We start from the raw sequence: 14,161 nt of genomic DNA on the forward strand, positions 1-14,161 counted from the left end.
TCAGAGTTCCGGGATTTCCAGTTTTCTTTTGAAGGATCTTGCCCTTTGTTAACATGGAGTTTTCTGTTCTGTTGCCCTACTTCCTGTTCATCTGTTTAAAAGTCCGCCCCTAAGCTTAGTCTTGTTGCCTGAGTATACTGCTTCCTGTGTACTCCTGCCCTGCTGCTCTCATCGCCTGATTGCTGTTTGGATCCGGTTGAAACACCTGACACCAGCTCTGGATTCACCTCTCATCCAACTGTGCTCGGACTCTGTCTGCCGTCTCTGGTCGGCACTTCTGCCCGGTCCCTTCCGTTCATATCCACCCTAGGACTCACATCACGTACGGACATTTTTTGGACTATATCTGTTGCCCTTTTTGTGTCCCGGCTGCTGTACATTTGGGCCTTCTGGGGTGATTGCCGGACAGCCCCTGTATAGGGGTTCGCTTCTGGCGGTCTCCCTGGGGGAGTCCAGTGCGCGGCCCCGGGAATTCCCCTTTGCTCTGAACCCGGCAGGTATTTACTGTGTTTATGTTCCACTGTGTATATTCTGTTCGGTGTACATATTGCGGTTACATATTACTGTGTGTATTCTGTTCTGTTTACATATTACGGTTACATATTATTGTGTGTATTCTGTTCTGTGCACATATTGCGGTTACATATTATAAAACGTCTTTTGCACCAAGAACTCGTCTCTGGTTCTCATTGCCCTAACGCAATCGAAATCCTCAGTACATACAATAGTATTACACTGTAGTAAAATGGTAACATGAGGCGCTTAATCATTATTATGATGCAATAATCAAGCTGTTTTAATAGAACATAAAATATATTTATTGGAATACAAGTTTAGAACACATAAAACTTTAATAAATTGTAAACATGCAATACAGTATGCAGTAAGTGGGGAAAAAAAGTTTTCAACAGAAATGTACGGAATAACATTTGTGCAGTCTATGAATTTGTTCTGAGAAATAGTATCGCCTCAATCAGCTCCTCCTTCGTAGATGGCCTCAAATCTGACCTAATTATTTTAAGGCTAGCGAACAACCTCTCTACAGTAACTTGGCTTGGTGGCAAAGCAGTGACCATATGGGCAACATCTCTAACAATTTCAGGGTATAAAGGAATTGCCTCATGCACAGACAGTTTTGATGAACGGTTGATCTCTTGTACTTCTTCGAGAGCAAGTGAACAATTTTGCTGAAATATGTTCACTCTGTTTGCTACGGGAGTGGAATCTGTTTTCCTGCGTCAACACTTTGCCTACTCAATGCCATCCAAAAACTTTTCAAAATTAAACTCCTTATCTGAGGCTGAAGATACGGCAGCAGTAGCACTGACAGGATCAAACTCCTCTTGCTTTTGGCAGTCCTGTAGCCCACTCATCCTAAATGCTACCTCTGTCAGAGCTTCTTTTCTTTTAGCTGTTGATCATCCAGCAATATCCGATGACTTGGGTCCACATGCACAGCTGCCAGAAGAATTTTATTTTCTAATAGCACTGTCTCTCTCCCTTTCATTGACGCAGCAATGCCATCTGCGATGAAACCTCCTTTTTGGGGCAGGCAAAATAGCAAGTTCTTTTACTCCTTTTATGAAAATGCTGGGCGTTAAATCCTCAGCTTGTAATTTTTTAGTCACTGTAAATTGGTGATCAAGCAATTCCTTTAATTCAGCCACCTGTGTCCATTGAACGTCATTTAGTGTTACCTGAGGGTTGGCCATGTCTACAAGAAAGGGTTTAAGCTCAAGCAATTGCTGCTAGCTGCAGCGTGTGCACAACTTAGCACATGTGGTAAATAGGAGAGAGATGTGAAGCAGCTTCAACAAGATCATCTAAATCTAAAGGATCATTTTGCTGTTTATTGAAAGTTTAGACTTGCTTTAAAAATTACTTACCTTTAATCCTACTTTCCTGTTCACTCCAGAGTCTCTAGCAGTTCTGAGATGATTGCAGACATTCTTTGTCTTTGTTTTTACCCTTATCTGTAGAGGAGGAGCTTCGCTACTTATATCATGTAGCTGAAGTGCAGCACATATTAATCTCAACTAAAAGCCAAGATCCTTTGATCAGGAATAGAACAGACATTTATAGGACACTTTATAACTTTCCCAAATTATTATGAAAAAATATTCACCACATGCTGCATTGAACCGCTGTACCCAATTTATTATATATTTTAGGAGTCGGTCCATTCTATACTGACTCAGACTTCACCAAAATGGACTCCAACTAATAGTGATGAGTATATTCGCTTTTTATTACTTAGGAACATCTTCTCCTAAACTTGCTTTTACTGTATGGCCGGAGTTCCATTTGTGTGTGACTCGTGCGCGTCTCGTATCAGTATCACCCGGCACGGCCTGACGTTCTCTGGACATGAGCATATCAGCTGCATGTAAATACATGCAGCCGACCCGCTCTTTTCAGGAGAGTAAGCGGCCGTGCCGGGTGATGCCGATGCGAGACTCACGCGAGTCATACTCAAGTGGAACCGTACCCTATAGCTCATTTTCAGGGTCATCCCATCCGCATTCAGACCAACAATTTGACAAGTGACTCCCTAGGTTTACTATCAAGGGAGCACTCACAGCCAAATAGCAATGTGGTAGGGCTCCCCAACTCTGATTTGGGCTGAGGACCATGGTAAAGACATATCTGAGGTTTATGTGCCAGACGTAGACAACTGTTATTCATTCACTCAGTGTTGAAAGGCTTAACCATAGGAGAAAGCTGCTCCTGATCACAGCAGACGCTTGGAACATATTTGCTTTTGTTGTGTGTGTGTGTGTGTGTGTGGTTTGTTTTTATTTTTGTTTTTTTTTTCTACATTTCTTAGTCCTCTTTCTGTTTAATACTATGAGGGTTCTACTCTGGAAAGGTTTTTACATCCGTCAGGAAGATACCTGAGCTGGTATGATTTTCCTGCAAATATTTCTCCCTTCATACGGATCAGGGTCCCGCTTCATTTCACCTGCAGGAGCATATCAGATTCTCTTTGTGCTTCCAAGGTTCTTACAAAAGTTTGCGTGCCTCAAAAGGTCTTCAGTAGTCTGATGTTTAGCTTTAATCATGGAATTCTATCACTCCAAAGTGCCCTGCTTTTCAGGTGTTTGCCCTTTCCATTAGGCCTGAAGAGGCATTCTGGGTTGTCTGACATCATTATTCAGACTTCTGCTGTAGTTGTGCAAGGCCAACACATTTACTTCAGGTGATGCCACCTTCCGGGACTGCTTTAGGATATTCTATGGTGCTTAATGCCCCAGTGGCTTCTCCATGTCGGTTTCTTGTTCATACTGACTTAGCACAAACTGACTAGCCTGGTGCCTAAACATAAAGGTGCCTAAAGATATGACCTGAAAGGGAGCTTACAATTCTTTTTGTACTCAAAGTTAGCATCCTAGTAGCATGTTTTATAGCTAGAGTGTTTTGTTTCCTTGTTCCAATAAAAAATGATTTTACGGTAAGAACAAAGATTTCACCCAATTAACTATATTGTAATAAAAATTAATAACTGCTTAAGTTTTGACGTACTAAGAAAATCTCTATATTTTCTAGGTGTATGAGTCAAATGAAGAATCCGGGTTTATTTCTCTAACTATATTATCTATGGGTCATTTTTTCATCTCCCAAAGACATACACTGCTGGTAAGTAAACCAAGTCTTCTGGTATTTGTGTCTCAGTAGTTCCTGCTTTTAATTTCCCAATAACAATTAAATATGCGATATAATGTTTTTCCTACTTCGAAAGTACAATGGAAGAATTTCCAAAGTATTCTGGATATTTTAAATCATGCAATTTAGGTCAATTTTTGCATGGATCATTACTATTTTGACACGGTTAGGTGTGCATTTGAAGCTAGTGTAATACATTTGCTCAGGTCAAACATCGGTGTGACCATGTGGCAATGTAATGAATGAACTACTAATGATTCTGTAGTGCTCAGGAATGATATCCAATTTCTTCATCTATTTCAAGTATATAATGTGTTTTAAGCAAGAATGAAACAGGTCTGTTATCACGGAATAAGACTTTTATATACAGTGCCTACAAGTAGTATTCAACCCCCTGCAGATTTAGCAGGTTTACACATTCGGAATTAACTTGGCATTGTGACATTTGGACTGTAGATCAGCCTGGAAGTGTGACATGCACTGCAGCTTTTTTTTTGTTTTTTTTTTTTAAATTGTGAAAAGTTTATTCAGAGGGTCATTTATTATTCAACCCCTCAATCCACCAGAATTCTGTTTGGTTCCCCTAAAGTATTAAGAAGTATTTCAGGCACAAAGAACAATGAGCTTCACATGTTTGGATTAATTATCTCTTTTTCCAGCCTTTTCTGACTAATTAAGACCCTCCCCAAACTTGTGAACAGCACTCATACTTGGTCAACATGGGAAAGACAAAGGAGCATTCCAAGGCCATCAGAGACAAGATCGTGGAGGGTCACAAGGCTGGCAAGGGGTACAAAACCCTTTCCAAGGAGTTGGGCCTACCTGTCGCCACTGTTGGGAGCATCATCCGGAAGTGGAAGGCTTATGGAACTACTGTTAGCCTTCCACGGCCTGGACAGCCTTTGAAAGTTTCCACCCGTGCCGAGGCCAGGCTTGTCCGAAGAGTCAAGGCTAACCCAAGGACAACAAGGAAGGAGCTCCGGGAAGATCTCATGGCAGTGGGGACATTGGTTTCAGTCAATACCATAAGTAACGTACTCCACCGCAATGGTCTCCGTTCCAGACGAGCCCGTAAGGTACCTTTACTTTCAAAGCGTCATGTCAAGGCTCGTCTACAGTTTGCTCATGATCACTTGGAGGACTCTGAGACAGACTGGTTCAAGGTTCTCTGTTCTGATGAGACCAAGATCGAGATCTTTGGTGCCAACCACACACGTGACGTTTGGAGACTGGATGGCACTGCATACGACCCCAAGAATACCATCCCTACAGTCAAGCATGGTGGTGGCAGCATCATGCTGTGGGGCTGTTTCTCAGCCAAGGGGCCTGGCCATCTGGTCCGCATCCATGGGAAGATGGATAGCACGGCCTACCTGGAGATTTTGGCCAAGAACCTCCGCTCCTCCATCAAGGATCTTAAGATGGGTCGTCATTTCATCTTCCAACAAGACAACGACCCAAAGCACACAGCCAAGAAAACCAAGGCCTGGTTCAAGAGGGAAAAAATCAAGGTGTTGCAGTGGCCTAGTCAGTCTCCTGACCTTAACCCAATTGAAAACTTGTGGAAGGAGCTCAAGATTAAAGTCCACATGAGACACCCAAAGAACCTAGATAACTTGGAGAAGATCTGCATGGAGGAGTGGGCCAAGATAACTCCAGAGACCTGTGCCGGCCTGATCAGGTCTTATAAAAGACGATTATTAGCTGTAATTGCAAAAAAGGGTTATTCCACAAAATATTAAACCTAGGGGTTGAATAATAATTGACCCACACTTTTATGTTGAAAATTTATTAAAATTTAACTGAGCAACATAACTTGTTGGTTTGTAAGATTTATGCATCTATTAATAAATCCTGCTCTTGTTTGAAGTTTGCAGGCTCTAACTTATTTGCATCTTATCAAACCTGCTAAATCTGCAGGGGGTTGAAGACTACTTGTAGGCACTGTAATTGAAGTTTGTTCTGAAAGATTTACTAGGCTATCATACAATGTTAGAGTTGTAAGGGACCTCTTGGGTCATCTGGTCCAACTCCATGCTTAAGGCCTCATTGACACATCCGTGTCTCCGGTATGTGTGACGTCCGTTTTCACACGTACCAGAGAGACGGTCGCATGTAGAGCCATTAAAATCAATTGGTCTGCGCAAATGTCCGTGTTTTGACATGGACACACGTATGCTCCACACAGCTACATGTCTGTTTTCTGCCGGCAGTACGGGTGTCACACGGACCACACACTGATGTGATCTGTGTCATTTGAGTGTGACACGTACCGGAGAAAACACAGGTGACTTAAAATAAATAATTTTTATACTTACCTGTCCCCGGTGCTGTTGTCTCTGCCTCTGCCTCTGCTTTTACTTCCAGACCCGCTCATTATGCTCATGAATATTCACTGCACTGGAGACAGCAGGGCCGGGGACAGGTAAGTATAAAATCTCATGCTGTCCGTGAGTAATCCAGATGTCACACGGATAGCAGAGGGACAGTACACATAGAACACACACACGCACACACATAAGCACCTACACCACGGCCCGTTAAACACGTTTGTTTTTTACACGGACGTGTGAAAGAGACCTAATGTATTATTCACTATATCATCCCATACCGATGTCTTTCCAGTCTCTTTTTGAAGACTTCCATTGAAGGGGAACTGACTACCTCTTGTGGCACCTACTCCATTTGTTGATCACTCTTATTGTCAAAAAGTTTTTTCTATTATCCAATCTACAATGCTTTGCGAAAGTATTCGGCCCCCTTGAATTTTTCAACCTTTTCCCACATTTCAGGCTTCAAACATAAAGATAAAAATTTTAATTTTAATGTTATGGTGAAGAATCAACAACAAGTGGGACACAATTGTGAAGTTGAACGAAATTTATTGCTTATTTTAAACTTTTGTAAAAAAGAATAAACTGAAAATTTGGGCGTGCAATATTATTCATAAATCCACCTGCTCTGTGATAGTCTCAGTATTCTGTTTAAAGCGCAGATAGCATCATGAAAACCAAGGAACACAGCAGGCAGGTCCGTGATACTGTTTTGGAGAAGTTTAAAGCCGGATTTGGTTACAAAAAGATTTCCACAACTTTAAACATCCCAAGAAGCACTGTGCAAGTGATCAAATTGAAATGGAAGGAGTATCACACCACTGTAAATTTACCAAGACCCGGCCGTCCCTCAAAAATGTAATCTCAAACAAGGAGAAGACTGATCAGAGATGCAGCCAAGAGGCCCATGATCACGCTTGATGAGCTGCAAAGATCTACTGCTGATGTGGGAGAGTCTGTCCATAGGACAACAATCAGTCATACACTGCACAAATCTGATCTTTATGGAAGAGTGGCAAGGAGAAAGCCATTTTTCAAAGATATCCATAAAAAGTGTTGTTTAAAGTTTGCCACAACCACTTGGGAGACACACCAGCCATGTGGAAGAAAGTGCTCTGGTCAGATGAAACCAAAATCGAACTATTTGGACATAATGCCAAACGATATGTTTGTGGTAAAAGCAACACAGCTTATCACCCTGAACACATCATCCCCACTGTCAAACATGGTGGTGGCAGCATCATGGTTTGGGCCTGCTTTTCTTCAGCAGGGACAGGGAAGATGGTTTAAAATTGATGGTAAGATGGATTTAGCCAAATACAGGACTATTCTTGAAGAAAACCTGTTGGAGTCTGCAAAAGACCTGAGACTGGGTTGGAGCAAAATCTACAATTAAATGGTTCACAAATAAACGTATCCAGGTGTTAGAATGACCAAGTCAACGTCCAGACCTGAATCCAATCGAGAATCTGTGGAAGGAGCTGAAAACTGCTCTCCATCCAACCTCACTCAGCTCCAGCTGTTTGCAAAGTAAGAATGGGCAAGAACTTCAGTCTCTCGATGTGCAAAACTGATAGACACATACCCCAAGCGACTTGCAGCTGTAATCGCAGCAAAAGGTGGCGCTACAAAGTATTAACTTAAAGGGGATGAATAATATTGCACGCCACAATATTCAGTTTATTTTTTATAAAAGTTTAAAATAAGCAATAAATTTTGTTCAACTTCACAACTGTGTCCCACTTGTTGATTTTTCACCATAACATTAATTTTTTTTATCTTTATGTTTGAAGCTTGAAATGTGGGAAAAGGTTTAAAAATTCAAAGGGGCCGAATACTTTCGCAAGACACTGTATATCTCCTCCCATTCAGTTTCATCCTATTGCTTCTAGTTTTTCCTCCTGCAAATAAGTATAGGGCTGATCTGTTTACAGTATGATAGCTTTTGAGATATTTGTAGATGGCTATTAAGTCTCCTCTCAATCTTCTTTTTTGCAAGCTAAACCAATTCCCAAATACTTTAACCGTTCCTCATAGGACTTCGTTTGCAGACCGGTCACCATTCTGGTCGCTCTTCTCTGAACTTGCTTCAGTTTGTTGATGTCCTTTTTTTAAAATGTGGTGCCCAGAACTGGACACACTATTCTAGATGAGGTCTGACCAAAGATGAGTAGAGAGCAATAATCATTTCACGTAATCTACACTGTATGCTTCTGTTAATACATCTCAAAATTGTGTTTGCCTTTTTTGCTGCTGCATCACACTGTTGAGTCATGTTCAGTCTGTGATCTATTAGTATACCCAAGTCTTTTTCACAAGTGCTATTGATTAGCACTGCTCCTCCCATTCTGTATATGCTTTTTTGTTTTTCTTCATTTTTCTTGGCCAGATGTATTACTTTCTATTTATCATAACAATCTACTTTTATATTGTGCTGCTTGGGTTAATACTATTAATACTAGTTCCTAAAAAGGAATAGAATCATTTAACGAATATACTTTATTTAAGGTCCCCATTCACTCGTCAGTGATTCCGCTACGTATATCGGCGTTTTTATATATCAAAATCACGGACATACACAGACCGATTAAAATCAATGGATCTGTACACACATCATTGATTTCTCAGGGACACTGTGTCCTTGCGGCACACACGCATGTCTGTGTGTTCCGCACAGAGACAAGTCCGTTTTTCTCTGGTACCACTGATGTCACACAAACCCCACAGTGGTGTGATCCGTGTGACACGTACCGGAGAAAACACGTGTCTATGAAATAAAATAAATTTCTATACTCGCCTGTGTCCAGCGGTGCTGTCTTCGGCGCTTATGTCACTTGCTTCCAGGCCTGCTCATTATGCTCATGCATATTCACTGCAACGCGGACCCGGAAGTAACAGTGCGAGAGACATCAGCACCATGGACAGCAGCGGCGTGGACAGGTGAGTATAAAGTTCCTAATCTCCGTGGGCTATCACAGATAGCAAACGGAGAACACATGTGAGCCAAAATCACGACACATGGAGGGCCATATGCACCTTCAACATGTCAGTGAAAAACGTGTGTGTTTTTCACTGACGTGTGAAAGAGGAATAAGAGACAAGCTTTCCCTTCCTTTACCCACCTCCTTCTTTCCCACACCAATTACTGATGTCTGATATGCCTGAGTAATCAGTAGCCCCACAGTCATAGCTGAGCTGTATTTCAGACTATAAGACACACTATTTAACCCCTTCACCCCCCCAGGCGATTTTCAGTTTTTCATTTTTTTCCTTCCCTTTTTCCAAGAGCCAGAACTTTTTAATATTTCCTTCAATATAGCCATATAATGGCTTGTTTTTTTTGTGGGACGATTTGTACCATTAATTCTGCCCCATATTGGGCCCTGTGCGCACTGGAAAACGGAATTTTCTTAAGAAAATTCCGCAGGGTCTGAAAGATTACCGCACCCGCGGTAAAAAACCGCGGCAAACCGCACCCGAAAACCGCATGCGGTTTGCCATGGTTTGCTGCGGTTTTACCGCGATATTGTTCGCGGTATTGCCGCGGTTTTGCCGCGTGCGGGTTGGTATATGTGCTTTAATGCATTCAATGCAATAAAGCACATTGAAAAAAAAAAAAAGAAAAAAAGTCATTTTTTTCTGAGATAGATAGCAGACAGATGAATAGAAGACAGATAGAAGGATAGATAGAGGGATAGATAGATAGATAGAGGGATAGATAGATAGAGTAAGCACACGCTGCATTTCTCCCGAGCGGTAATATGTGTTTACATTACCATCCCGTGGGAAATGACCTGTGGTTACCTCTGCTGTCTCGTTGCGAGGCTGCATTCATTTAGCGCTGTGTCAGTCGCGGCTGGATGCAAGCGTCGCAGGACGTGGATTACGCCGGAGCTGTGTGTTTCGGGAGGGGTTAATAAAATGGTGAACCAGGGGCTTTTTTGTGTTTTATTTAAAATAAAGGATTTTCCGGTGTGTGTGTGTTTTTTCACTTTACTTACGGATTGATCATGTCAGCTGTCTCATAGACGCTGCCATGATCAAGCCTGGACTTAAATGGCAGCGATCCGCTGTCATTTAACTCATTATTACCTGGATAGCCACCGCATCACGGAATCTGGAAGAGCCGGGGACACTCCGGGACTGTCGCATAATGGATGCGACAGTCCCGGGGCAGCTGCGGGCTGATATTCTGCTGCGGGAGGAGGGGGGCTTTAACCCTGGCCCTCACCCTCCCCAGCCTGAGAATACCGGGCCGCCGCTGTGTGCTTACCTGGTAAATATGGACGGTAAATATACGGCGGAGCCTACGTGTTTTTTTTTTATATATTTCTGTTTGCTTTCTATGTGTATTCTATATGTCTGTGTCTGTGTGTGATGTATGTGTATTGTATGTCTGTGTCTGTGATCTGTGTGTGTTTACTCTGCTCCGCTTCCTCTTCCTGTCATAATGACATCACTTCCCTGCAAACCGCAGTCAGCGATGAGCATTACCGCAGGTGAACCGCGAAATACCGGAGGGAATAACGCAGGAAAACGCAATGAACCGCACAGAATTTGCTGCCTGCGTTATTCCCTGCGGAATTTCACGATTACATTGCAGTCAATGGAGTGAAATCCCGCAGCAACGTGCGGAAAAGAAGTGACAAGTGGAATCCCGCAGCAAAACATGTAGCTGTCAAAATCCGCATAGTGCGCACAGCATTTTTTTTTCCCTTAGGTTTTGCTGGTGATTCACTGCAGAGATGTTATGAACATTTTCTGCAGCGAAACATGCAGCAAAACCGCAGGAAATCCGCGGCAAAAACCGGCAAGTGCGCACAGGGCCTTATACTGGAAAATGGGGAAACAATTCCAAGTGTGGTGAAATTGCAAAAAAGTGCAATTTCACATGTGTTATTTTGGGGCTTTAGTTACCATGTTTACTAAATGGTAAAACTGACCAGGGAATATGATTCTCCAGGTCAGTACGAGTTCGTAGATACTAAACATGTATACGAGGGGCTGCTGATAAGACTTTGGCTTTACCCAGAAAGAAACCAGATAGGATGATGAAATTCTACATCCTCTCCACTGATGTCAACACACTTCTTACATTGGTATTCCAAGTTCTGTAAGGCTAACAAAAAGAAGGATTTTGGTTGTGCCTTTAAACCAGGCATCCGTAGCAGTCATGGCATCACAAATGGTGTGTAATTTGATTCCCTTGAGGTGTTTCTTTAGGTTTGGAAACAGATGATAGTTGGAGGGAGCTAGATCTGGTGAATAAGGTGGGTGGTAAACCAGCTGGAAGTCCAGCTCTGCCAGTTTTGCTGTGGTCTCCTATGCAGTGTGAACGGAGGTGTTGTCTTGCAGGAACAAGATTCCTTTGGACAGCTTGTCGCGCCTTTTGGCCTTTAGAGCTGCCTTTAGCTGGTCCAAAAGTTCAATACAATACCTTGCATTGATGATGTGACCCTTTTGAAAGTATTCCACTAGCAACACACCCTCCTTATCCCAGAACACAGATGCCATCACCTTAGTGGCTGATTTTTGCACCCTGAACTTCTTTGGATGAGGAGAACCACTGTGCCTCCACTTTCTTGACTGCTCCTTGTTTTCAGGGTCATAGAAATAACTTCAGGTCTCATCCATAGTGACAATTCAATCCCAGGAAGTTCTTATCAGTCCGGAAACGCTGACAAATAGACCGGGAAGTTTTCACTCGCATTCTTCTCTGATCTGTTGTCAAACATTTGGGGACCACTTTGCAGATAGCTTCCTCATGTCCAATTGTTCATGGATAATGACACAAACACGTTCACGGGAAATCCCCATGATGTCTGCTATTGCTTTAGCTGAAATTCATCTATTCTCCAGTATGAGGTTGTGCACAGCATCGACGATCTCTGGAACAACAACCACTCTCGGTCGTCCAGAACGTTCCTCATCATTGGTGCTGAAGTGGCCCGCTTTAAATTTGGCAACCAAATTCTTAACTGTGGAATATGAAGGGCATTGATTCCCCAATGTCTGTGACATATCACCATGAATATCCTTTGCAGACTTTCCTTGAAGAAACAAGAATTTTATTACTCTTCTGCTCTCAGTTGCTGTGACTATCACATTAGACTCTGCCATTTGTTTTCCCACGTGTGTAGAACACTTGCCATAAGCAACAAACACTAAATTTTGAAAAAATATATTAGACACATAAGGCTTTCATGTGATGTTACATTCGTTACCATAGAAACAAAAAAGATCACAAAGCCAAAGACTTATCAGCAGCCCCTCTTAGTTTTACTTTTCTCTAAGGCCCACTTCACACGTCCGTGATTCCAGTACATATGATGTCTGTTTTCATACATACTGGAGTCACGGACATATACAGACCTATTAAAATCAATGGGTCTGTGCATACATCCATGTTTTCTCACGGACGTGTGTCCGTGTGGAGCACACGTGTGTCAGTGTGCTGCACATGGCGACATCCGTTTTTTTCCGGCAGCATTGGTGTTACACGGACCACACACTGATGTGATCTGTGTGACATCAGTGTGACATGTGCCAGAGAAAACACGTGTCCTTGAAATAAAATGATTTTGTATACTCTTCTCCAGCGCTGCTGTCTTTGGCGCTGCTGTCACTTCCAGGCTATCAAGCCCGCTCATTATGCTCATGCATATTCACTGCATCACGGACCCGGAAGCAGCAGCGCCGGAGACAGCAGCACCATGGATTGGTGAGTAAAAGGTTCCTGCTCTCCGTGTGCTATCACAGCACACAGAGAACACGTGTGCCAAAATTACGGCACACGGAGGGCAATACGCACTTTCAACACAGTCCGTGTAAAACGTGTGTGTTTTGCAAGGACGTGTGAAGAAGGCCTAAGTGGTGAAAAAAAAAATTCAGATGTTTGTCATAAAAATTTGGTACCATTTTCCGTGACCCCTAGTGTTCTCATTGTTCGGGATCTGTGGCTCAGTGATTGCTTATATTTTGTGTCTTGAGGTTATGTTTTTAATTATACCATTTTTACATAGATCCGAAGTTTTCATCGTCTGTTTTTGCATTTTAATGCAATGTTATGGCGACCAAAAAAACAGAATTATGGTGGTTTGATTTTTTTCTCTCACTACGCCGTTTACCAATTAGATTAATTGATTTTACATTTTGATAAATCAGGTATTTCTGAACTCGGCGATACCAAATATATGTGTTTTTTTTAATTATTGTTTTATTTTCAATGGGGCAAAAGGGTGGCGATTTGAACATTTAGGGTTTTTTCCACGTTATACATTTTTTAAAACTTTCTTTTTCTGTTATTGTACTAGTCCCCCTAGGGAACTTTATGTCTACAGTGTCCAATTGCTTCTGATCAAAGCGATGCCAGGACCCCAGTAGTGCAAGAGTGCAGTACTAACTACTGAGCCACCGTGCTGCCCATTTTTGGACTACATGGGATTCCCTGGACTATGGCGGAGCTGCATGGTTTTTTTTCCCAATAAAATGGTGAACCAGGGAAAGTGTGGGGGAGTGACGATCTAGCGCCAATTTGTTGTCATGACAGCGCGGGATCAGATGATGACCCCCTTTCGATGTTATGACTCACTCCCTGTGACTGCTGGCACTCACAGGAGAACAGCATTTTTTGACAACGCTGCAGACAAAATGCAGGGCACTGGGCAGTGGGGTGTCGCTATTTGGCACATGTACTATGGTGTACTTTGGCAGGTTCTTATTGTGATTTGCACTGTGGCACTTTATATATGTTCAATTTGGCAGTAGGGGTCCTGTCCTCCTGAGAGGGTCTGCATGTATACTGTTTTATTGGATGCATTATTGTGCAATTGACCTGGCTAACATTAGCTCTTTTAGATCCGGTTTTATTATGGGCAAACTCCGATTGATGTTTAACCTATTTATATGCAATCATAAAAAACAAAAACCCAAATTAGCCATATTTATAATTTACACGAGTGGTTCCACAGTGTTGAAACAGAACCAGTAGTGGGGCAGAAAACTCCAAATAAATATAGAAAAACCAGGAGAAACAGGAGTATATTGTGCCAAATACAAAAATATATTTTATTAGGATAGAAACCGTGATAAAGACAGACTCAAATTAAAAACCGCGACAAAAAAGTGTCAGCAGATGTAATAAAGAATTAGATATGAAAACCCCT

General features: G+C 42.2%; 1 protein-coding gene across 1 annotated transcript in view; it reads left to right on the forward strand.

Moving 5' to 3' along the window:
- REC114 (REC114 meiotic recombination protein) overlaps positions 1 to 14,161 on the forward strand; it is a 433,153-nt gene that overhangs the window by 25,937 nt on the left and 393,055 nt on the right. Inside the window, exon 2 of the mRNA XM_075343567.1 lies at positions 3,547 to 3,636. Within this exon, the coding sequence (XP_075199682.1) occupies positions 3,547 to 3,636 (90 nt within the window). The remainder of the gene's footprint in view (positions 1 to 3,546; positions 3,637 to 14,161) is intronic.

The sequence above is a fragment of the Anomaloglossus baeobatrachus genome, chromosome 4 (assembly GCF_048569485.1).
Source record: "Anomaloglossus baeobatrachus isolate aAnoBae1 chromosome 4, aAnoBae1.hap1, whole genome shotgun sequence".
In the NCBI taxonomy this organism is placed as follows: domain Eukaryota; kingdom Metazoa; phylum Chordata; class Amphibia; order Anura; family Aromobatidae; genus Anomaloglossus; species Anomaloglossus baeobatrachus.